This window comes from Capricornis sumatraensis, chromosome 6 (assembly GCF_032405125.1).
Source record: "Capricornis sumatraensis isolate serow.1 chromosome 6, serow.2, whole genome shotgun sequence".
Taxonomy (NCBI): Eukaryota; Metazoa; Chordata; class Mammalia; order Artiodactyla; family Bovidae; genus Capricornis; species Capricornis sumatraensis.
In genome coordinates, this window is record NC_091074.1 from 73,153,627 (window position 1) to 73,176,583 (window position 22,957).

Below are 22,957 nucleotides of genomic sequence, written 5' to 3' on the forward strand. Positions count from 1 at the left end.
TATTTGAAATGCAACTTTCCATCCTCAAGCAGCCTGAGAAATCTAGTTCTTCTTCTCCCCTTCCTTTCACCTTTTACAGATGAGGAAACAAACTCAGAGAAGTGAAGAGCATGCCCAGGGTCACACAGGTCTGCTGACCTCCGGTTCAGCATTCTTTAGGGAATATTATGCCCATGTCATTTCTTTTTGTCATATTTGTAAGTAAACACATAACTTGGGCCTCACTTTCATAAGCCATATTTTGATAATCCTTCTTGTATACTATGTGAAAGATACTGTGTATTAATAATTATAGAAAAAAATGATCAGACTTAATAAAACTGCATATGTCATTTGCACATTGATTTAGAAGCAGTTTCATTCTGTAGGAGACATATATTCAGTGATTGAGAGATGAATTATGGAAGGATTACTGTACTGAACAGGGCAACATCTGATTATAATCCTACGTTTTGCAGGTAACTAGTTACATAGACTTAAGCATGTTGCTTAATCTTTCCAGGTCTGTTATAGTGAGGGTGTTAAACTAAATCTGTCAAATTCACTGCAGTGGTTCTCTGACTCTGATGATTTTTTTCTATTGGGACAAGTACAGTCATGAAAGGCATTTTAGAATATATAGTGGCTTTTGTAAAAGTTCTGAATTTACAAAATACGCTGCTGCTGCTAAGTCGCTTCAGTCGTGTCTGACTCTGTGTGACCCCATAGACCGCAGCCCACCAGGCTCCGCCGTCCCTGGGATTCTCCAGGCAAGAACACTGGAGTGGGTTACCATTTCCTTCTCCAGTGCATGGAAGTGAAAAGTGAAAGTGAAGTCGCTCAGTCATGTCCGACTCTTTGCGACCCCATGGACTGCACTGCAGCCTGCCAGGCTCCTCCGTCCATGGGATTTTCCAGGCAAGAGTGCTGGAGTGGGTTGCCATTGCCTTCTCCTACAAAATGCTATTTACATGTAAATAATGTTTTAAAGTTTATTCAGGCACCTCTACTTTATGGCCTTCTGGTTTCTGAACAATATTAGCAGATCAAGCTGTCCTTAAATGGGGGTTCATTCATTTTAGCATTCAAGAGCTTCCTTCTGACTTTGGAGTCTCCTGACTGAAGTGACCAAACTACCCTTTGCATTTACTGAAAACCTCTTCCTTTTGTATCTTACTGCGACTGTTAGGTGAGTTTTGAAGAGTTTCTTTTCTATAATCATTGGCTGATTTTCTGAGTCTAATCATGCACCCATATAGTCATCATTTTTCCAGCTCATCAATCAGCTGATTATTTCCTTCCAACACTTGTGACTGCACTGACTCAGTGACAGTCATCCAGAGGAAGCTGATCTGGCAGTTGTTCAGCAGTCATAAATGCTAGTTTGGGTCTGTGCAAATAATATTCGTGATAAGTGCTATCACCAACACATAAGCACTGCAGTGTGTGTCCTGTAATAGCACTAATCACACTAACTTTTATGAGCTGCTTCCCTCTTGCCAGGCACACTGCTGCCTTCTTCACACTGATTATTTTATTCTCTCATCATGCCAAATCTGTACGAGGATAAGTGGGGCATAAGTTGGTCAGGAAGTGACAACCATTGTTATTACCACAGTTGGATGGTTGGGGGTATTTTCTTTACTTCAAATTTTAGTACTTTTTACATCATTTGAATTCTTAAACTGTATGTCATTTTTACAAAGTGATTATTTCTCTTTAAAAAAGGAAACATATTCCCAAGATATTAATATTAACAGTGGTTAACTCTGAGAGTGAGAGTGTAGATGACTGTTATTTTCTTCTCTATATTTACCTGGTTTGTTGTAGATTCCAAAAATAGAGAAGATGTATTTTTTTTTTAATCTGCCTAAAATCACAGATCTAGAAAGTAGTCAGTTGAAATTCTAATATATAACTCTATGATAATAATAATATCCATCTTTTCTAAATAATATACTTATCAAAAAGGTGTGTACACTGTAGAAAATTTAAAAAGCATAAAAGGGCATTTAGTAAAACTAACTATCCCTCCTATCCCTGTCTCTGAGACAGCTAGCTTCCTCCCCAGAGACATCACTGTCACATTTTCTTGGGAAACTCCTAGAGAGTTATATCAATATTTTACATAGGTGAGAATATAGGGATATATTCTTTTTATATCAGTAAAGCACATCATAATACTGTTGTGGTTTCTTTTTCTTTTTTCCTTCACTGAACAAGTCATCCTGGTGATTGTTCCTTGTTTATTCATGTACACAATAATGGCTGCTTTACGCAGGTGACTTTATGATGGGATGGCCTGTACTTTATTTAACCAGTCCTATATTGATGGAGGGCTTCCCTGGTAGCTCAGCTGGTAAAGAATTTGCCTGAGTGCAAATCACCCCAGTTTGATTCCTGGATCGGAAAGATCTGCTGGAGAAGGGTTAGGCTACCCACGCCAGTTTTCTTGGGCTTCCCTGGTGGCTCAACTGGTAAAGAATCTGCTGCCTGCCATGCAGGAGACCTGGGTTCAATCCCTGTGTTGGGAAGATCCCCCGGGAGAAGAGAACAGCAACTTATGGGGAAACAGTGGAAACAGTGTCAGACTTTATTTTTTGGGGCTCCAAAATCACTGCAGATGGTGATTGCAGCCATGAAATTAAAAGACGCTTACTCCTTGGAAGGAGAGTTATGACCAACCTAGATAGTATATTCAAAAGCAGAGACATCACTTTGCCAACAAAGGTCCGTCTAGTCAAGGCTATGGTTTTTCCTGTGGTCATGTATGGATATGAGAGTTGGACTGTGAAGAAAGCTGAGCGCCAAAGAATTGATGCTTTTGAACTGTGGTATTGAAGACTCTTGAGAGTCCCTTGGACTGCAAGGAGATCCAACCAGTCCATCCTAAAGGAGATCAGTCCTGGGTGTTCTTTGGAAGGACTGATGGTGAAGCTGAAGCTTCAGTACTTTGGCCACCTCATGAAAAGAGTTGACTCACTGGAAAAGACTCTGATGCTGGGAGGGATTGGGGGCAGGAGGAGAAGGGGATGACCCAGGATGAGATGGCTGGATGGCATCACGGACTCGATGGACATGAGTCTGAGTGAACTCCGGGAGATGGTGATGGACAGGGAGGCCTGGCGTGCTGCAATTCATGAGGTCGCAAAGAGTTGGACATGACTGAGCGACTGAACTGAACTGAACTGAACCTACTCCAGTATTCTGGCCTGGAGAATTCCATGGACTCTATAATTCATGGGATCACAAAGGGTCGGACATGACTGAATGACTTCCACTTTCACCATTGATGGAATTGAGGTTGTTTCCAGACTTCCCTTTTGGCTCAGACGGTAAAGCGTCTGTCTATAATGTGAGAGACCTGGGTTTGATCCCTGGGTTGGGAAGATTCCCTAGAGAAGGAAATGGCTACCCACTCCAGTACTCTTGCCTTGAAAATCCCATGGACAGAGGAGCTTTGTGAAAGCTACTGTCCATGGGGTGGCAAAGAGTCGCACGACTGAGTGACTTCACTTTCACTTTCCATTGTTTTACTATTTCAAACTGTGCTTCTGTGAATATCCTTATACATAAAGCATTTCAGAGGAGAGCAGATCTACTGGATGAATGCCTATAAGTGAAGAGGCTATGGCAGAGGGCAGATACATGGATAATTGTGAAATATATCGCCAGATTGCCTCCCTAGTACGTAGAGAGCCTGTCTCCCTCCATCCTCGCCAGCACAGTGTGTTATTAAACTTTCTGGTCTTTGCTAAATTAATCTTTAGATTAAAGTGCTCACTCATATTAGTCTTAAATTGTATTTCTCTTAAATGAGTGACATTGAACATATTTCTATATGCTAGTAACCCCTAGTATTTCCTGTTTGAAGAACTGTCTTTTGTCTTTGTTATTGGTGTTTTTGCCCTATAGATATTTGTTATTTTTATGTACTCGGATTTATCAGTCTTAAGGTTTCTGCATTCTGTATCTTTCTTTGGGAAAAAACTTCCCACTCCAATATTTTTAAAAATCATCCATGATTTTTTCTTCTACTTTCACTTTTTTTTTTTTTTCTGGCCATACCATGCAGCTTATGGGATCTTAGTTCCCCAAGTAGGGATTGAACGTTGGCCCTCAGCAGTGAGAACACAGAGTCCTAACCACTGGACCACCAGGAAATTTCCTTAGAAAAAAAAATTAGATCATTACTTCATCTAGCATTCATTTTGGAGTGAAAGTGATGTAGGAATCTTTTCTTTTTGTTTTCCCAGATGACCATACAGTTGTCCCAACTCTGTTTAATAATCCATCATTTCTGCAGGGGTTTAAAGGGCCATTCTTCTCACAGACTAACTCTCTCCATTTGGAGATATATTTTGCATTTCATAAACATTAACTATCAGTAATCATGGGCTCAAACTTAGGAACCTCACAGAATATTATTTGCAGTGTTTTTTAGATAGGATTAAGGAATTACTTAGAACATGGCGAGGAAGAAAAGTGATCATGTATTCTCAAAGCCCCTAATTTGTGAGCAAGTGAGCAAAACTGAGGAATAGACATGGTCAGCAGTGCAAAACACCAGGTACCAGCTCCACCCTTGTTCTGTGCTCCTCAGAGAAAAAGGAACAGCCCCGGAGGACAGAAGATAGCCATGCCTCAGGAGTATTCGACATCTTAGAATGAGGTTTCCTCCCACTGCATAATGTCACCAGTTTAACTGTCCTCTGAATTACCTTACAACACTTAAAAAAAAATCTCCCTACTTCAGGTACACCCCCCTGGATTATGCTCTGCTTGGGGAGCGTCATGAAGTGATCCAGTTCATGCTGGAGCATGGTGCCCTGTCCATCGCAGCTATACAGGACATCGCTGCCTTCAAGATTCAGGCCGTCTACAAAGGGTACAAGGTCCGAAAAGCTTTCCGAGACCGGAAAAATCTCCTCATGAAGCATGAACAGTTGAGAAAGGATGCTGCTGCCAAGTAAGTGTGAACTCTAGAGACTGTGTTCTCACAACTCAGGAGTCAGTGTGGAAGGGGGCACGGTGGTGGGAGGGGCCAGGAGAGGGAACCAGGAGGGAATCTGAAGTAACTGTGATCCCTACATCCATGTCACCTCCCCACTTCTGCTCACCAGTGCTTCAGGGGACTGAGGCCAACAGGAAGGACCGTGGCCTTGTCTCCACTTGGTGGCTGTTCCTCTAGGTTAGTCCTCAGGGTTCTAACTCTGGGACACATCACTGCCATACTCAGCCATGGCGAGGAGCTGGGGGTGAGGGCACTGCCTGCAGTAAGCCACAAAGGAATATCTGGTCCTCTCACTCTTCCTACCTTTTCCAGAGAAACTCATGCCAATATCTAGCCTGCTTCTACTAGACAAATATAGGTCTAATTTTGATTTGATTAAAGCAACCGACTTGTACAAATAACTTGCTCTTCCTTACCTATTCCTTAACAAATCCCTACTAACTAATGCAGTTTATTCCAGAAATACTGATTGAATTCTTACTGCACATACAATACTCTTGACTTGAGCCTAAGGAGAAAATAGTCCTTGCTTCGAGGACCTCACACTTGTTTAGGTAATGATATAGTGTGTGAAATAGTCACTTGTGCCTGTTATAAATCTGAAACTGTTAGTTGCTCAGCTCTGTCTGACTGTTTGAGACCCTATGGACTGTAGCTCACCAGAATTCTCTGTCCATGGGATTTTCCCAGCAAGGATAGTAGAGTGGGTTGCCATTTCCTTCTCCAGGGGATCTTCCCTGACCCAGGGATCAAACCTGGGTCTCCTGCATTGCAGGCAGATGCATTACCATCTGAGCCACCCAGGAAGTTTATTATACATTGTGATTGTTTTTACTGTGAGTGATTGATTTTAGATTATGTTTTGGTTTGACTTTTCTGTTATATACGTGTTGGGTGTTTTAAATAGGAAGAGAGTATTGCATTAGCAGATATAAAACCAAAACATCTGATGATAAAGATCACAGGAAGATTCTGTGTGTGTGTGTGTGTGTGTGTGTGTGTGTGTGTGTGTGTGTGTGTGTGTGTGGCTGTGCTGGGTCTTCCTTACTATGCGGCTTTTTCTCTAGTTGCAGGGAGGTGGGCTACTCTTTTTGTGGTGCACAGACTTCTTTTTGAGATGGCTTCTCTTGTTGCAGAGCAGGGGCTTAAGGATGCATGAGCTTCAGTAGTTGTGGCTCCTGGGTGCTAGAGCTCAAGCTCAATAGTTGTGGCACACAGGCTTAGTTGCTCTACAGCATGTGGGATCTTCCCAGATCAAAGATCAAACCCATTGGCAGGCAGATTCTTTACCACTGAGCCATGAGGGAAGCCCTGTTCTTAATTCTTAGTTTCTTGGGAGCTGTGCTTACTGTGATAATCATTGAAATTACCAAAACTGAAAATTTTAGCCTTCTTTACTTTTTCTCAGTCACAGTCTTCCTCATTATAGGGAGTAAATGAGTTTCTTAATACTTCTTAACCATCACCTCCTAATAGTCATTGTAGCATAGATCTCCAGGAGAAATGTTTGAATCGAGAATTACTGATTTAATTTGTGTTAATTTTATTTCTCAAAAGTTATTCCTGAAAATGTGAGTCAGTGTTTCATTTTGGTTTTGAATTTGGTTTTAAGGAACAGAAATCAGAATGTTAAATTTAGCCTTTGCTGCTGCCACCTCATTGACTAAGATGGCCCAGGCACATCACATTGCCTCAACATACCCTCCCCAATTTCTCATGTTAGGATGGCAGAAATCACCGTCCTTAGAGTAAGGGTGTCAAAGAGACTGATTAAACTTAAAGTGATTTCTATTTTGCTGGTAGAGAAATTGAAAGAGAGACGTTTTAGTCATATTTTCTAAGGCTTTTTTGTTTGTTTGTTTAGGAAATACCTATAATCCATTTAAAAGCACTTTATAACTCATACTACACCTCCAATGTGTTGCCAAAATGAACACTACTGTAATCTACCTGCCAAAGCACAGAGCTGAATGCACATGAAAATAAGACTGTATTTATGTTGATCGCTCCTTTTCCCTGAAGCTTCCTTTTTGCTGGGTTTTTGTTCACTCTCTAAGCTCAGATCCCCTCTAACTTTCTGAACTCTCCCTTCATACATCTTTTCAATTATACCGTCTCCACACTGAAGTCAGCGCTACAGGCTAACCCTTTAAACTTCTTTTCTTGCCATATTTTTTTCACTGAAAATATATCTACTCTTAAAACTTAAATTACTTTATCTTTGTGGATAACCCCTTCATCTCTCTGACATCTTAATCTCCTGGAACTCTAGTCCTAGATCATCAGCTCTCTACCAGGCACTTCCACTTGGCTGTCCTTTTGTTACTTGCCAACATGTCAGATCTTTGGACATTTCCATTTGCACGCCCTGTTGTCACTGTCACTTCAGGCTCACTGTGTGAACCATACAACTCATCACCACAGACTGTCTCTCTCTTCACCTCCTGATCTCCCTGCTAGTGCTGCCACCACCAGTTGTGCTAATTCCTCTTTCTGAAATGTCCTTCTGTTTCAGTTCTTCTGTCCCACCACCCTATACAGGCATCAGACCCTGTAACATTTTACTTCTGCTTATATCTCCAAGTCTCACCTTTCTCTCCACTAATTCCACCCATTCACCCTCACACCTGACGTCTCAACCGTCTTGAACTTTCTTCATTTCGTCACTTACAGCTTTCCTTACAGCCCACGCTCTTGGGAGACCTGAGCTTCTTTCTGACTAGTGTATGAGACTATGTCTCTTAAGAGTTATGTAATCAAATCCAGTTTGGGTCACCCAGTTCAAGCTCTCATGATGCTCAAGTTCCTTCAATGGGAGGTTGTTCTGTGTCCTTAAAAAGTCAAGTGACAAGGAGTTCTGTGCCTCTAAGGCAGCACATTTCATTAGTGGACAGTTCTGTTGCCGGTATTCTTGCCTGGAAAATCCCATGGACAGAGGAGCCTGGTGGGCTACAGTCCATGGGGTCACAATGAATCGGACACGACTGAATGTCACACTGTTGGCAGAAGTTCTTTTCTCCCTTTTGATCTTGAGCTGCCCCTTGAAGCAAAAGAGAAAAGTCTAAATCCTCTTCATAAACCAACTTCCAGATAATTAAAGAAGGTGCTCCTGATACTCGCACTCCAACCCCAGCTCTCTTTCTCACTTTGTAATAGATCCGCTTGCAGCCTGCTCCCCAAACATCTTCCGTTTGTCAATGCCTTTCTTCAGGGTTGACCCTTAGGTCTGAATCTTCTGCTCACCTGTGGTCTGATGCGTGAGAACACTTCCATCATTCCACTCTCTGAGCCTCAGTTTCTCAATAAAAAGAAATTTTTTTAGTTTGGGACAGGTTTTGGGGCTCCATGAATGCCCTGAAACTGTAGGCAGTATTTTGTATGTTATGAGTTCATATGCACTTGGTGGGAAGAGAGGATCTAGATTTTTATCACCTTCTCTAAGATGGCCCATGAATCACAGAAAGATTTTTTTAAAAGATTGGACTAAATGATATCTAAGGTTCCTTCCAGCTATAACATTCTATAAGTCAAAGGTCCCAAAATGCATGACATTTTCTTATTCCCTTGAAAGGAAGTCAAAGACCAAATATTACTAAGCCTGTGCTTCAGCAACAATCAAGAGATAGAATCTGACAGACCCCACCCCAGCCCCCATCCAATGCAGTACCAACTGAAAAGGTTAGAGCCAAACCTTTTCTGTCTTCTGAGGTAAGCAGTTTCCTCTCACTGAAAATGTTCCAGGATAAATTGAATTATCATCTCTCCAGGATAAATATATAAGGAATTTAAAAAACTATATAAAAGAGCCGGGCTCTCAGATCTCTTCTGAGTCAAAGATTCTATGAGAGCTGTGCCCTCTGTCTGCCTGAAATAACCTTCTCTCAATTCTCTCCTTTCTCACTTTGACATTATTTCTATGTAACCTTTTTTTTCTCTTCCAGTTTAATTAGTCTCCCATATCCCCAACCCCCAGCTCAGGGTTAATACTTCTGTTTTCAGTTCAGTTCAGTTCAGTCGCTCAGTCGTGTCCGACTCTTTGAGACCCCATGAATCGCAGCACGCCAGGCCTCCCTGTCCATCACTAGCTCCCGGAGATCACTCAGACTCACGTCCATCGAGTCCGTGATGCCATCCAGCCATCTCATCCTGGGTCGTCCCCTTCTCCTCCTGCCCCCAATCCCTCCCAGCATCAGAGTCTTTTCCAATGAGTCAACTCTGCATGAGGTGGCCAAAGTACTGGAGTTTCAGCTTTAGCATCATTCCTTCCAAGGAAATCCCAGGACTGATCTCCTTCAGAATGGACTGGATGGATCTCCTTGCAGTCCAAGGGACTCTCAAGAGTCTTCTCCAACACCACAGTTCAAAAGCATCAATTCTTCGGCGCTCAGCTTTCTTCACAGTCCAACTCTCACATCCATACATGACCATTGGAAAAACCATAGCCTTGACTAGACGGACCTTAGTTGGCAAAGTAACGTCTCTGCTTTTGAATATACTATCTAGGTTGGTCATAACTTTCCTTCCAAGGAGTAAGCGTCTTTTAATTTCATGGCTGCAGTCACCATCTGCAGTGATTTTGGAGCCCAAAAAAATAAAGTCTGACACTGTTTCTACTGTTTCCCCATCTATTTCCCATGAAGTGATGAGACCAGATGCCATGATCTTTGTTTTCTGAATGTTGAGCTTTAGGCCAACTTTTTCACTCTCCACTTTCACTTTCATCAGGAGGCTTTTTAGCTCCTCTTCACTTTCTGCCATAAGGGTGGTGTCATCTGCATATCTGAGGTTACTGATATTTCTCCCAGTAATCTTGATTCCAGCTTGTGTTTCTTCTAGTCCAGCGTTTCTCATGATGTACTCTGTATGTAAGTTAAATAAGCAGGGTGACAATAAACAGCCTTGATGTACTCCTTTTCCTATTTGGAACCAGTCTGTTGTTCCATGTCCAGTTCTAACTGCTGCTTCCTGACCTGCATACAGATTTCTCAAGAGGCAGGTCAAGTGGTCTGGTATTCCTATCTCTTTCAGAATTTTCCACAGTTTTTTGTGATCCATACAGTCAAAGGCTTTGGTATAGTCAATAAAGCAGAAGTAGATGTTTTTCTGGAACTCTCTTGCTTTTTCCATGATCCAGCGGATGTTGGCAATTTGATCTCTGGTTCGTCTGCCTTTTCTAAAACCAGCTTGAACATCAGGAAGTTCACGGTTCACGTATTGCTGAAGCCTGGCTTGGAGAATTTTGAGCATTACTTTACTAGCATGTGAGATGAGTGCAATTGTGCATTAGTTTGAGCATTCTTTGGCATTGCCTTTCTTTGGGATTGGGATGAAAACTGACCTTTTCCAGTCCTGTGGCCACTGCTGAGTTTTCCAAATTTGCTGGCATATTGAGTGTAGCACTTTCACAGCATCATCTTTTATGATTTGAAATAGCTCACCTGGAATTCCATCACCTCCACTAGCTTTGTTTGTAGCGATGCTTTCCAAGGCCCTCTTGACTTCACATTCCAGGATGTCTGGCTCTAGATTAGTGATCACACCATCATGATTATCTGGGTCATGAAGATCTTTTTTGTACAGTTCTTCTGTGTATTCTTGCCACCTCTTCTTAATATCTTCTGCTTCTGTTAGGTCCAGACCATTTCTGTCCTTTATCGAGCCCATCTTTGCATGAAATGTTCCCTTGGTATCTCTAATTTTCTTGCAGAGATCTCTAGTCTTTCCTATTCTGTTGTTTTCCTCTATTTCTTTGCATTGATCACTGAAGAAGGCTTTCTTATCTCTTCTTGCTATTCTCTGGAACTCTGCATTCAGATGCTTTTAGCATGCATCATATCTAGAATTCAGCATCTTCAGGAGTAATGGGTCTGATTTCCCAACTAGATTGTCAGTTCCTGGAGAGCAGGGATTGTGTTAGGTACCTCCATACTTCTAGTGACTTAAAGCCCCTGATATGTTTCTTGTTCTTCAGTCACTAAGTCCTGTCTGACTCTTTGCGACCCCATGGACGGTAGCACACCAGGCTCCTCTGTCCTCCACCATCTCTCAGAGTTTGTTCAAATTCAAGTCCATTGAATTGGTGATAACATCCAGCCATTTCATCCTCTGTCACCATCTTCTCCTCCTGCCCTCAGTCTTTCCTAGCATCAGAGTCTTTTCCAATGAGTTGGCTCTTTGCATCAGGTGACCAAAGTATTGGAGCTTCGGCCTTAGTCCTTCTAATGACTGTTCAGGGTTGATTTCCTTTAGGATTGTCTGGTTTGATCTCTTTGTTGTCCAGTGGATTCTCAAGAGGCTTCTCTGGCACCACAATTCGAAGGCATCAATTCTTTGGTGCTCAGCCTTCTTTATGATCCAACTCTCATATCCCTATGTTGTTACTTGGTTAGTGATGTCTGACTCTTTGCGACCCCTTAGACTGTAGCCCACCGGGCTCCTCTGTCCATGGGATTTTCCAGGCAAGAATACTAGAGTGAGTGTCCATTTCCTTCTCCAATATCCCTGTGTGACTATGGAAAAACCATAGCTTTCACTATATGGACCTTTGTCAGCGAAGTGATGTCTGCTTTTTAATAGCAAGCATGTAATAATAAAGAATCTGCCTGCAAAGCAGGAGACCCAGGTTCGATCCCTGGGTTGGGAAGTTCCCCTGGAGGAGGAAATGGAAACCCACTCCAGTATTCTTGCCTGGAGAATCACATGAACAATAGAGCCTGGCAGGCTACGGTCCATAGGGTCATAAAGAGTTGGACATGACTGAAATGACTTAGCACGCACGCAAGAGAGGCTTGAGAGATGTGATTAATATGGCTTCTACAGAAAAAGGGGTTGTGTGGTTTCAACAATGAGCATTTCCTGAAAATGTCATCAGGCCCAGCCCTGTAACTCCTAGATGGTGGGGCACTCATGCCACACCCACACTTCTTCACTTCCAACCGGAACCAGTGACAGCTTAACAGCTTTCAGTTCAGTTCAGTTCAGTCACTCAGTCATGTCTGACTCTTTATGACCCCATGAATTGCAGCACGCCAGGCCTCCCTGTCCATCACCATCTCCCGGAGTTCACTCAAACTCACGTCCATCAAGTCCGTGATGCCATCCAGCCATCTCATCCTCTGTCATCCCCTTCTCCTCCTGCCCCCAATCCCTCCCAGCATCAGGGTCTTTTCCAATGAGTCAACTCTTTGCATGAGGTGGCCAAAGTACTGGAGTTTCAGCTTTAGCATTATTCCTTCCAAAGAACACCCAGGGCTGATCTCCTTTAGGATGGATTGGTTGGATCTCCTTGCAGTCGAAGGGACTCTCAAGAGTCTTCTCCAATACCACAGTTCAAAAGCATCAATTCTTCAGCGCTCAGCTTTCTTCACAGTCCAACTCTCACATCCATACATGACCACTGGAAAAACCATAGTCTTGACTAAACAGACCTTTGTTGACAAAGTAATGTCTCTGCTTTTCAATATGCTATCTAGGTTGGTTATAACTCTCCTCTTGATTACTTATATTGATATAGTTCTTTATAGCTTACAAAATCCTTGTACAATAAACCCTTACAATAACTCAGTAAAGTAAACAAGGCATCTGTCCTTAAACTCATTTCATGCAGGGGATGATAGTACCAATTAAGTTGCCTGAAATCACTCAGCCAGTAAGGGAGGAGGTTGGCACATGGATCTCAGTCTTACCCTAAGCCAGGGTTCCTGCCATGGCTTGGTTCTGGGGAACAGCCCCCAGCCATGCTTATGCAGTAGGCTCTCCAGATCCTAGCACTATCTGATAGGCCAGCATGGAAGGGCCCTGCTTCTTTCTCTGACTTACATGCAATATATAACTGTTGGTGCAAAGGTCACCAGGCCCCCCATCAGCTTTTGTCTTAACCCAGCGCTTAGTCAGCTGTGCATGTTGTTTCCAATGGCTGTTAAGAGAGTGGCACCAAGCTGCCACCATCAATTCTGCAACATTGTTCAGGAAAAATCTTATGACTCAGAGCTAACCGAGCAGAGCATACCAGTATCCTTCTAAATCCTTGAGAAAGTTAGGAAAATTAGTTGGCCCCTAACCTACACCAGGACTATGACCAAGAAAGTCACCAAGGCAAACCCAGGTGTAATCAGTGCAACAGCAGGACACACTAACTTAACCTTCCTTTCCTGTGGAAACCATTTTAATCACAGCTCTCAAACCTCTCTTAGTCCTGTATTGATGGCACTGGCGACTTGAGTACTCATGAATGAGAATGAACCTGCTTTATTTCTGTGGGGTCTGGCAGAATTACTTTCTTTTTGATGAAACTGGACAACTATTAATACAGCTCTCTGTGGAAGCCACACAGTGGGGTAGGGAAAAAAAAAAACTCCATCAACTTCCAGGACTTAAACTTTCCAGACCCAGAGGAAAGCATGTGCTGTCTTGTGCAAACAGATGCATCCAATGCTGAGATGCTGAAGCTGTGGAACGTTCAAGTTACTGCCCTTGACCTAGTTCTCTGCACAACAAGCAATCTTTTAATAATTTGGTTTCTTTTTTCCTTCTTCTCTTTTTTATTGAGGATAATTGCTTTACAATGTTGTGTTGGCCTCTGCCACACAATAAGGGGAATTAGTCACAACTGCACATGTCTCCTGTCCCTCCTGAGCCTCCCTCTCCTCTCCCACCCACCCCTCTAGGTCATCACAGAGAGCCGGGCTGTGCTCCTTGCATTCTGTGGCAGCTCCCCAGCAACTCTGGTTCACACATAAGAGTTTGCATATGTCACTGGTGCTCTCTTAGTTCTACCCTACCCTCCCTTTTCCCCACTGTACCCACAAGTCTGTTCTCTGTATCTGCCTCTCCATTTCTTCCTTATAAATAGGTTCATCAGTACTGTTTTTCTAGATTTCATATATATGCATTCATATACAGTATTCGTTTTTCTCCTTCTGACTTCACTCTGTATAACAGGCTCTAGCTCCATCCACTCACTACAACTGACCCGCATTCATTCCTTGGATAAGTTTTCAATTAGCAATAACTGCAGCTCGGATAAACCTCATTGGCTATGATGATAACTGCCACAGTGCAGAGCTCACTTGGTTTCTTTTTTTTTTTTTTTTTTGCTGTTGTCATCTAGGCTGCTCATTTGTCAGGTCCTCTCCTTGGGTCTTAGATCTGTCTTGGGAGAGTTCCAGGGTATATCTCTGTGCCACCACAGCCCTTCGGAGATTTGCACCAGCAAAGTGTGCTTCTGGTCTTTTTTCCCCTGGGTGAAACAACCCTTGGTTCCTCTAGTCCATCCTTTGGAGACCCTCTTCACCGTGTGGTGGACAGCACCTGAAGCAGATGTTGTCAGAGATCTGATCCCTGGTTGGCTTTCTTACAGTTTTATACTGTAAGCCTCTAGGGAGCGGTTCAAATTGCTCTAGAAAGACAGTACAAGCCAGACTAATTGGCAGCCCATCAGAAGATGTTGTCTGGTGATTTCCCGTAGCGGAAAAGGGGAGGAAAATGTGGGACTGGTTAAGATTCTGCCATCTTAATAAATGTCCAGCTAAAATGTTGCTTGCTGTGTCACGGCCAGGATTTTTTTTTTTCTCTTTAAGTTTTCATGTAAAGTAGAATAACTTCAGTTTGTCCTCTTTTATTTGTTTCTTGAACTTTACAAAAATAGGTCAAGTGTATAGCATGGCCCACCCTGAAGATTAAAGATCTTTGACAGTCTGAAATAAATTAGTCAGAGAAAACACACTGAAATTTTAGGATAATTATTAAGTCTAAGAGTTTAAGACTAAAAGCTAAGCTAGACGCTAGCTTGAAATGCTGTTAATGGTTACTTTGATGTGATGTTGCCACTTTCTTCTTATGACCCAATTCATTTTTTACGTGATAGAAGAAGATTTGACATTTTTACAAATGATTTTGTGAGGTGAATTTTACAGGAAGAAGTTAAGCTGCCAAGTTCAGCTCAGTTCTGTATATAGTTTAGCATGTAACATTGGGCAAGTCACTAAGCTCTCTGCCTCAGTTTCCTTATCTGCCAAATAAGAGCCTGGCCTCAGTAAACTGAGATTCTTTCAGACTCTGAGCAGTGGTTCTGGACCTTTTTTTCCCAGGGAAACTAACACACACACGCACACACACACACACAGGATCATGTTCTGTTCTCAGGAGCTGTTTCCTGTGTGTGTGTGTATGTGTCTCTGTGGTGGTGGTTGTTGCTTTTTGTTTCAAGGTGGCAGTATAGATAAAATAGGATGCAGGTCAGGCATAATTCCCAGTTCTAATCCCCCCTCCTCCTCAGTGATCACAACTTTTACATCAGTAACCACAGCTCTCGTGAAATGCACATTTGTGGAATGTGTGCATTGAAAGATTTTTTTAAGTGCAAAATGCATCAGTTTTTGAAAAACATTAATTCTGTTCCTCCGCTGAAGGTGTAATTATATATTCTTCTGTTTACATTCTTTCTCCCGGCTTACTGAGTTCTACCACAATGAAAAACCAACCCCTCTGCAAACCTCCCCCTCCAGAGGAGTCTTAAAAAAGCAGAGCTCCCCAAGTGCTGGCCAGCCTGATCACTCTGAAAGGCTGGGTCCCCTGTTTGTCCCATGGCTGTCCTCATGGGAGGCCCAGAAAGGTCTGCAGTGACAAAGTTTGCCCCCCAGGGCTAATTATACAGTGGCTTCTTGGAATTGAAAAGGAGAGCTGTTTGGTCTCCTAAAACAAAGCGAAATAAATGACTGCTCAAATAACAAAGTCTAGGTTGTCACCTCAAAGGCCCCATTGATGGCAGTGATATATCCATTCAGGTGCCAAGCTGGGCAACCCCACACGCCTGTCTGTCTGCAGGACCAACATTCTCTTAAAGCAGTTCTATTCATCCAGCCTCGTAAAGAGAGCAGCTCCCCACCTCCCTGCCAGGAGCAAGGTTGCTAGATCAATTAGCAGCACCTCTGCCACCCAGATAGTTCCACTTTCTTCTGAAAGCAGGCTTCTCCCATTCGAATCACACTGAAATGGCACCATCCATGTGAACTGCAGGCCCTGAGGATGACAGGCTCTCCGGCTCGCCTGTCGATTGCAGTGCAGCATATACCAGTGTCAGTGCTTGGAGAGGCCTGTATCAAGACTACAGCTGAACGAGAACGTTCGAGCTGCACTGGAGTCAGCATGACCCACCGGCACACTGTCTCTGGGGTGGCCCCCAGTGGGAACCTATCAGGAGGGCTTCACAACACAGGCCAAGAGACGAGTTGAGTTGACCAGGCTTTCTATTTAAGTGTGACTCATATCTGTCGTCTGGTCTTCCCTGTCCCTTGAGATATAAATAAGCTTTGCTTCAAATTGCACAGTCTATGGAAATCTGAATTCTGTGACTTCCTGGGGGCTTGGGGTCTCTGTCTCAGCTCTTGCTTCTGTGTCTGGGACCTTAGCCCTGCAGCTTTCAGGTTGCTTATGAAAAGGCATGTATGAGCATGGGACCTTCCAGAAAGCTGGTGTCATCAAGACGACCCCATTTTCATATCCCATAATGGTATAATTAACAGTGCACCTGAGTATAGTTAACAGTCCTCATGAGACTTGCCTGTTCTCTTAAGCTTTGCTTCTCAGGGTGTGGTCAGAGGCCCGATAGTACCTGTATGACCTGGGTGCTTGATAGAAATACAAAATCTTGAGCCTGACCCCAGGCCTGGCAAGTCAGCATCTAGGTTTTACCAAGATCCCAGGAGATTCCGGTCCTTAAAGTGTGTGAATCACGGATCTAAAGTCCTTGGCTGTCCCCTCACCCTGGGCGGATTCTCTGTCCCACCCTTGCTCCACACGGTACCCATTCTTCTACTTCCTCTTTCTTCCGCCTCTGTTCTCTCTCTTGTTCTTTCATCTCTTCCCTCCCTGTTAGGAACTACAAATAAATTCTTTGTATCTTGACAGATCAGGCCTCTTCTCTGGAGTCTCAGAGTCAGTCATCACCTAGGCCCTGAGGGTCTCACCTTCTACCAGCTCTCAATCCTGTCCTCAAGCTTATTAAAGTATTTGTCTAAACAAGGCCCCCAGCTTAGAGGGACCCTGATACCAGATACTCTGATAAAAGAAATCTCTCCATCTCAGTATAAAACACAGCCGTGATTTTATCAAGACATTCCAGAAGTGAAAAGTGAGAACTATTGGTCACTCAGTCGTGTCTGGCTCCTCGTGACCCCATGGACTGCAGCCTGCCAGGCTCCTCTGTCCATGCATTCTCCAGGAAAGAATACTGGAGTGGGTAACCATTTCCTTCTCCAAGGGATCTTTTCAACCCAGGGATCAAGAGCCTAAGTCTCTTGCGTCTCCTGCTTTGCAGGCAGATTCTTGACCATTTGAGCCACTGGGGCTTTTACGAGACATCCAAACAGACTCTTAAATCAGTTCAGGATTATTAGCTATCATATAAGCGCTTCTCAGTGGCACTAATGGTAAAGAATCCACCTGCCAATGCAGGAGACACAAGAGACTTAGGCTCAATCCCTAGCTCAGGAAGATCCCCTGGGGCAGAAAGTGACAACCCACTCCAGTATTCTTGCCTGGAAAATTCCATGACAGAGGAGTCTGGTGGGCTACAGTCCATGGGGTTGCAAAACTGAGCACACATGTGCACACACACAGAGCTATCAAACAAGGCTTAGACCTGGAGAAACCGAGTCTTCTACAGGAAAGTGACTTATTCAAGGTCTTCTTGCATAATTTTTTCATGTAATCGTTAAGTTTTGCCAGTGGTCTTTTTAATGAATAGAGAAGATTAAAGGTTACCCCTATGCTTATCATTCTCAGTTGCATTCTGATGTACTTTCTGGAACAGGAGGAAAGAGTGTAGTTACAGCTCTGGGGATCACAAGCTTGGGGACACACCATGGGATCCTGTTGTATCTCACCAAACAGTTTCATGTCATGTGTCTCCCAGCTGGGCACAGGTTGACCTGTAAGGTTCTTTCCAGCTCCATCATCCTTTCAGATATGAAAGTCAGGAATCTGTGAAATTGTGAATTACCAAATCCCCCCATGTTGTGGTTCAGTTCAGTCGCTCAGTCATGTCCAACTCTTTGCGACCCCATGAATCGCAGCACGCCAGGCCTCCCTGTCCATCACCAACTCCCGGAGTTCACTCAGACTCACGTCGATCGAGTCAGTGATGCCATCCAGCCATCTCATCCTCTGTTGTCCCCTTCTCCTGCCCCCAATCCCTCCCAGCATCAGAGTCTTTTCCAGTGAGTCAACTCTTCACATGAGGTGGCCAAAGTACTGGAGTTTCAGCTTCAGCATCATTCCCTCCAAAGAAATCCCAGGGCTGATCTCCTTTAGGATGGACTGGTTGGATCTCCTTGCAGTCCAAGGGACTCTCAAGAGTCCTCTCCAACACCACAGTTCAAAAGCATCAATTCTTCGGCACTCAGCTTTCTTCACAGTCCAACTCTCACATCCATACATGACCACTGGAAAAACCATAGCCTTGACTATACGGACCTTTGTTGGCAAAGTAATGTCTCTGCTTTTGAATATGCTGTCTAGGTTGGTCATAACTTTTCTTCCAAGGAGTAAGCTGTAGCTCCTTTTAAAAATCAAATCTCACTCGAGAGTACTTGAATAGGTAACGCTCTGAATTTTTTCCTCTTTGCCCTTGGTTTTGTTCCTAGGAAACGAGAAGAAGAAAACAAGCGGAGAGAGGCAGAACAGCAGAAAGGAAGGCTAAGCCCAGATTCCTGCAGACCCCATGCTGCTCTCTGTCTGCCCAGCGCCCAAGCTGAGCCCCACAGCCAGAGCTGGGCCCCCAGCAAACAGCCCCTCTGCAGCGACAAGGCCCAAGGTCCTGAGCGGAAAGCCTGCAGACGGTCTCCAGGTAGAGGGTCTCCAAGCAGAGCCCCCCAGAAGGAGCAGCAGCTCTCCTCAGACTTGCAGAGAACAGAACCCATAAAACCAAATGGTAAGTGTATTGCCTTGCGATTCAGTGCTAACCCATGGACTGTGGACTCTTTTGTTTCATATTATTTAGACCATTTACATTTGAGATAATTATGTCAGCACTTAAGTCTGCCACTGTATCATTTATTTTCTGTTTATTTTTTCTGTTTCTCTTTTCTTCCCTTCCTGTTGTATTTCCTCAAATTCTTTGTTAGCTTGGGATCGTTATATAGCAGTCCCCTTACCCATGTTAATTAAAAATGCCTCTTATTTTTTAGCCCTCAGAGTGAATGCTCCTTCCTCTGACACGCGTGCATTCCCACCCTGAAGCTTTTTCCCTTCTATATGCTCCCACAGCTTTCCTGTGCATCCCTATTGTAAAGATCCTCAGCTTGCACTGTCAGTGGATTACTGGCTTACTTGTCTGTTTTTCCCACTAGACTATACAGCCTGTAAAATCAGGATTGCTTCAGTTATGTAATGCTGTGTAACAGACTACCCTAAAACTAAGTGATTTATAATAACAGTTTACCATTTCTCCTGATTCTGTGGGTTGGTCTCGCAGTTCCTCTTCAGGTATCATCTACGCTCACTCATGTGGCTACATTCAGGTCGAGGTCAGTTGAATTGGTTGGTCTAAGATGGCCTGCCTTGAATATCTGGCAGTTGGTGGTGGCTGTCAGCTGGGATTCCTTGGCTCTTTTACATGGCCTTTCATCCTCCCATAGGCTAGACTGGCTTCCTTACACAGGGGTCTTGGGCATCATTCTGACAAAGCACAGGAAAAAGCTATAAGACTTCTTGAGGAATAGGTTCAAGAATGTGCACACCACATTTTGTTGATCAAAGAAGTTGTATGATCCTCCCAGACTAAATAATATAAAGAAATAGAATCCATCTTTGCATACTAAAATGGGAGTAATTTTTGGCTATTAAACAATCTATCACAGTTACTTTTTGGTCACAGATTATTCACATTTCTCCCACATGTAAAATGTTTCATCCCTTATCTTAGGACCCAAAAATCTCATCCCAGTTAACACATCAAGTTTGAAGTCTGGGATCTTGAGACCTGTGTGAGATTCCCCATGTGTGAATCTTTCTGATTCAGAGAACAGTCAAAAAGAACACACATTGGCCCACACATGCATCCAATAAGCAATGGTGAGATAGGACCAATTCCAGGTGGCTCAGAGGTAAAGAATCCACCTACTAGTGCAGGAGATTTGGACTTGATCCTTGGGTTGGGAAGATCCCCTAGAAAAGGAAATGGCAACCCACTCCAGTATTCTTGCCTGGAAAATTTCACAGACTGAGGAGCCTGGTAGGCTACAGTCCATGGGGTCACAAAGAGTCAGACACAAATGAACAACTGTGGATGCACACAAACCACAATAGATACTCCTGTTCCAAAAGAGGAGAGATTGGTACATGGCAGTCACTGCTGCTGCTGCTGCTGCTGAGTCGCTTCAGTCGTGTCCGACTCTGTGCGACCCCATAGACGGCAGCCCACCAGGCTCCGCCGTCCCTGGGATTCTCCAGGCAAGAACACTGGAGTGGGGTGCTATTGCCTTCTCCGTAGCAGTCACTAGTCCATAGCAGTTCTAAAAGCCACCTGGTTATACACTGGCAAGGCCCCTATTCTGAGATATGAAATACGGCTTGAGTAAGGTCTGGTTTTACTCCTCTGTGTGTTTTCTATGCCATGTTCGTCTTGGCTCTGGGCTGTGCCACCTGGGTTCTTGGCCCTGCTGAGAAGTCTTCCTTTTCAATGAGACGTAGCCCATATTTGCAGCTGAGTAGCTTTCTTAGCCTGTTTCCAGCATAAAAGAAATTGAGGACCCAGAGGCTCCTTTGTGTTTGAAACTGCCTCCATAGGTCAAGCTCGTGGTACTCTCAGTGATACAATTATTTCAAAAAAAATTCATGGGTTTCCTATGAATCTGATTGAGTTCACTTCATGTTTCAAAACCACATCAATTATTTTTCAAATAGGCCTTTCTCTACTTTGGGTGGCTCCGGCTACTATGGAAAAATGCCCTTGAGATTCTTTTGAGTTCTTTTGTCTAGCCAAAAGGCCCACAGTGTACCATCTTTAATATTTATGAGATCTTAATAAAGGGTTGCACAGCCATACTCTTGATTTGATCTTTATCTCTAGGTCATATTTTACTATGAGACTCTTTTGGTGGCTGGAAAAAAAGAAAATTTAAAACAGTTTTCTATTCTAACCCAGCACTGGGCTTTTATAGTTACTGTAAATTCTTCTTGTAAGCTGAGAAGTTCTTTTTTTTATATTATTTCTTTCTCTCTGTATGTGTGTGCTAAGTTGCTTCAGTCATATGCAACTCTATGCTACCCTATAAACTGTAGCCAGCCAGACTTCTCTGTCCATGAGTGTTCTCCAGGCAAGAATACTAGACGTGGGTTGCCATGTCCTCCTCCAGGGATCGAACCTGAGTCTCTTATGTCTCCTGCACTGCCAGGTAGGTTCTTTACCATAGCACCACCTGGGAAGCCCTCTTTCTCTCCACAACTTATCATGTGCAGCTAAAAAATCCATTTGATATTTTCTTCAACATTCCTCCTGGAAAACTCCTAAGCCATATCTGTAAGTTCATTAGGTGTATTTTCTGTCTTCCAAGTTACTGCAGGTTGCCAGTTATCATACCACTGAACTACATGGTTCACTTTTTTCCAGACTCCTGTAGCAACTCCTATAGCAACTTCCTATAGCACTTCTCTAGTCTTCACTAATTAATAGTGTCTTCATTGTCTTTCTAACCTCTGCTCACCAGCCAGTCCCAAAGTCAGTGCTCTGGGTTTCTGCTAGGCCAGCCAGCCTCTGTTTTAGGGATCAGTTTCTGTGTTGATTATCTCTAATCATTAACACCCCACCCTCCAAACTTAACACAGTGATTTATTATTTCTCACAGTTCTGTGGGTTGGTTAGGCAGTTCCTCTACTGGATCAGCTGGGCTTGCTTTTGTAGCTGCTAGAAGGGTGGCCAGGCTGGAAAGTCCCAATGTCTTCCTTCACATTTCTGACAATTGGTGCTGGCTATTGGCGATTGGTGTCTCAGTTCTCTTCTTATGCCCTTTCATCCTCCAGTAAGTTAGATCATCTTACTTTCATACTATTCTCAGGGCGGTGTCCTGAAAAAGGAAAGCAGAAGCCACAGGCCCTTTTGAGGCCTGGGCTCCAGAACTATCACGTCCCTTCTACCACATTCTGTGGATTAGAGCAATTCACAAGGCCAGCCCAGTTCAAGAGAGTGGAGACATAGACATATTGCAAAATCACATTTGAAAGGTGAGTGGATCCTCAGATGGGAAAAATCCTTGGCCATTAAACAGTCTATCAGAAGGACCAGTATGTCTCACTTCTATATCCCAGCAGGGTATTGGGCACATAAGAGATATAATAAGCATTTGTTGAATATATATCTGTATGGTACTGGCTAAGTGCTTGAGATTCAGTGGGTATGACTGGTGGGAGTGTCAGTGGCCCTTACATTTGGAACATGCACAGTGGCTAAGGCAGCAAACTCTGTTTGCTTACCTCTTTCCTTACCCCAGTTATGTATACTCAGTTATTTGCTATGTCATCATTTAGAATCTTGCCTGGAGAATCCCAGGGACGGGGGAGCCTGGTGGGCTGCTGTCTATGGAGTCGCACAGAGTCGGACACGACTGAAGTGACTTAGGAGTAGCAGCAAGGTATCTCAAACTCAACCTGTCCAAGATAGAATTGAATAACATATTCATCCATCTGTATGTCCATCCCAGGAGTAAAATCTGATCGTTTTCTTCTTTTCCTTTACCACTCAAAATCCAGTCTGTCACCAGCTCTTGTCACCTTTACTCCCTAAATACCTTCCGTTCTCCGCATCTCATCTACTACCGCCACCTGGTCTAGCTAACGTTTGCTTACCTTCGTCTCTGTCTTGGACTGTTGCAGCAACTTCCCAGCTGGCCTTACTTATCTACTCTGATTCCTCTAATCCATTTTCTTCTCAATATGTGAGCATATCAGTGCCTTCGAACGTGAAATCGC

General features: G+C 43.6%; 1 protein-coding gene across 2 annotated transcripts in view; it reads left to right on the plus strand.

Moving 5' to 3' along the window:
• INVS (inversin) overlaps positions 1 to 22,957 on the plus strand; it is a 131,594-nt gene that overhangs the window by 87,083 nt on the left and 21,554 nt on the right. For both annotated transcript variants that reach the window (XM_068974493.1, XM_068974492.1), the window contains exons 11-12: positions 4,736 to 4,948; positions 18,637 to 18,923. In XM_068974493.1, coding sequence (XP_068830594.1) covers positions 4,736 to 4,948; positions 18,637 to 18,923 — 500 coding nt within the window. The remainder of the gene's footprint in view (positions 1 to 4,735; positions 4,949 to 18,636; positions 18,924 to 22,957) is intronic.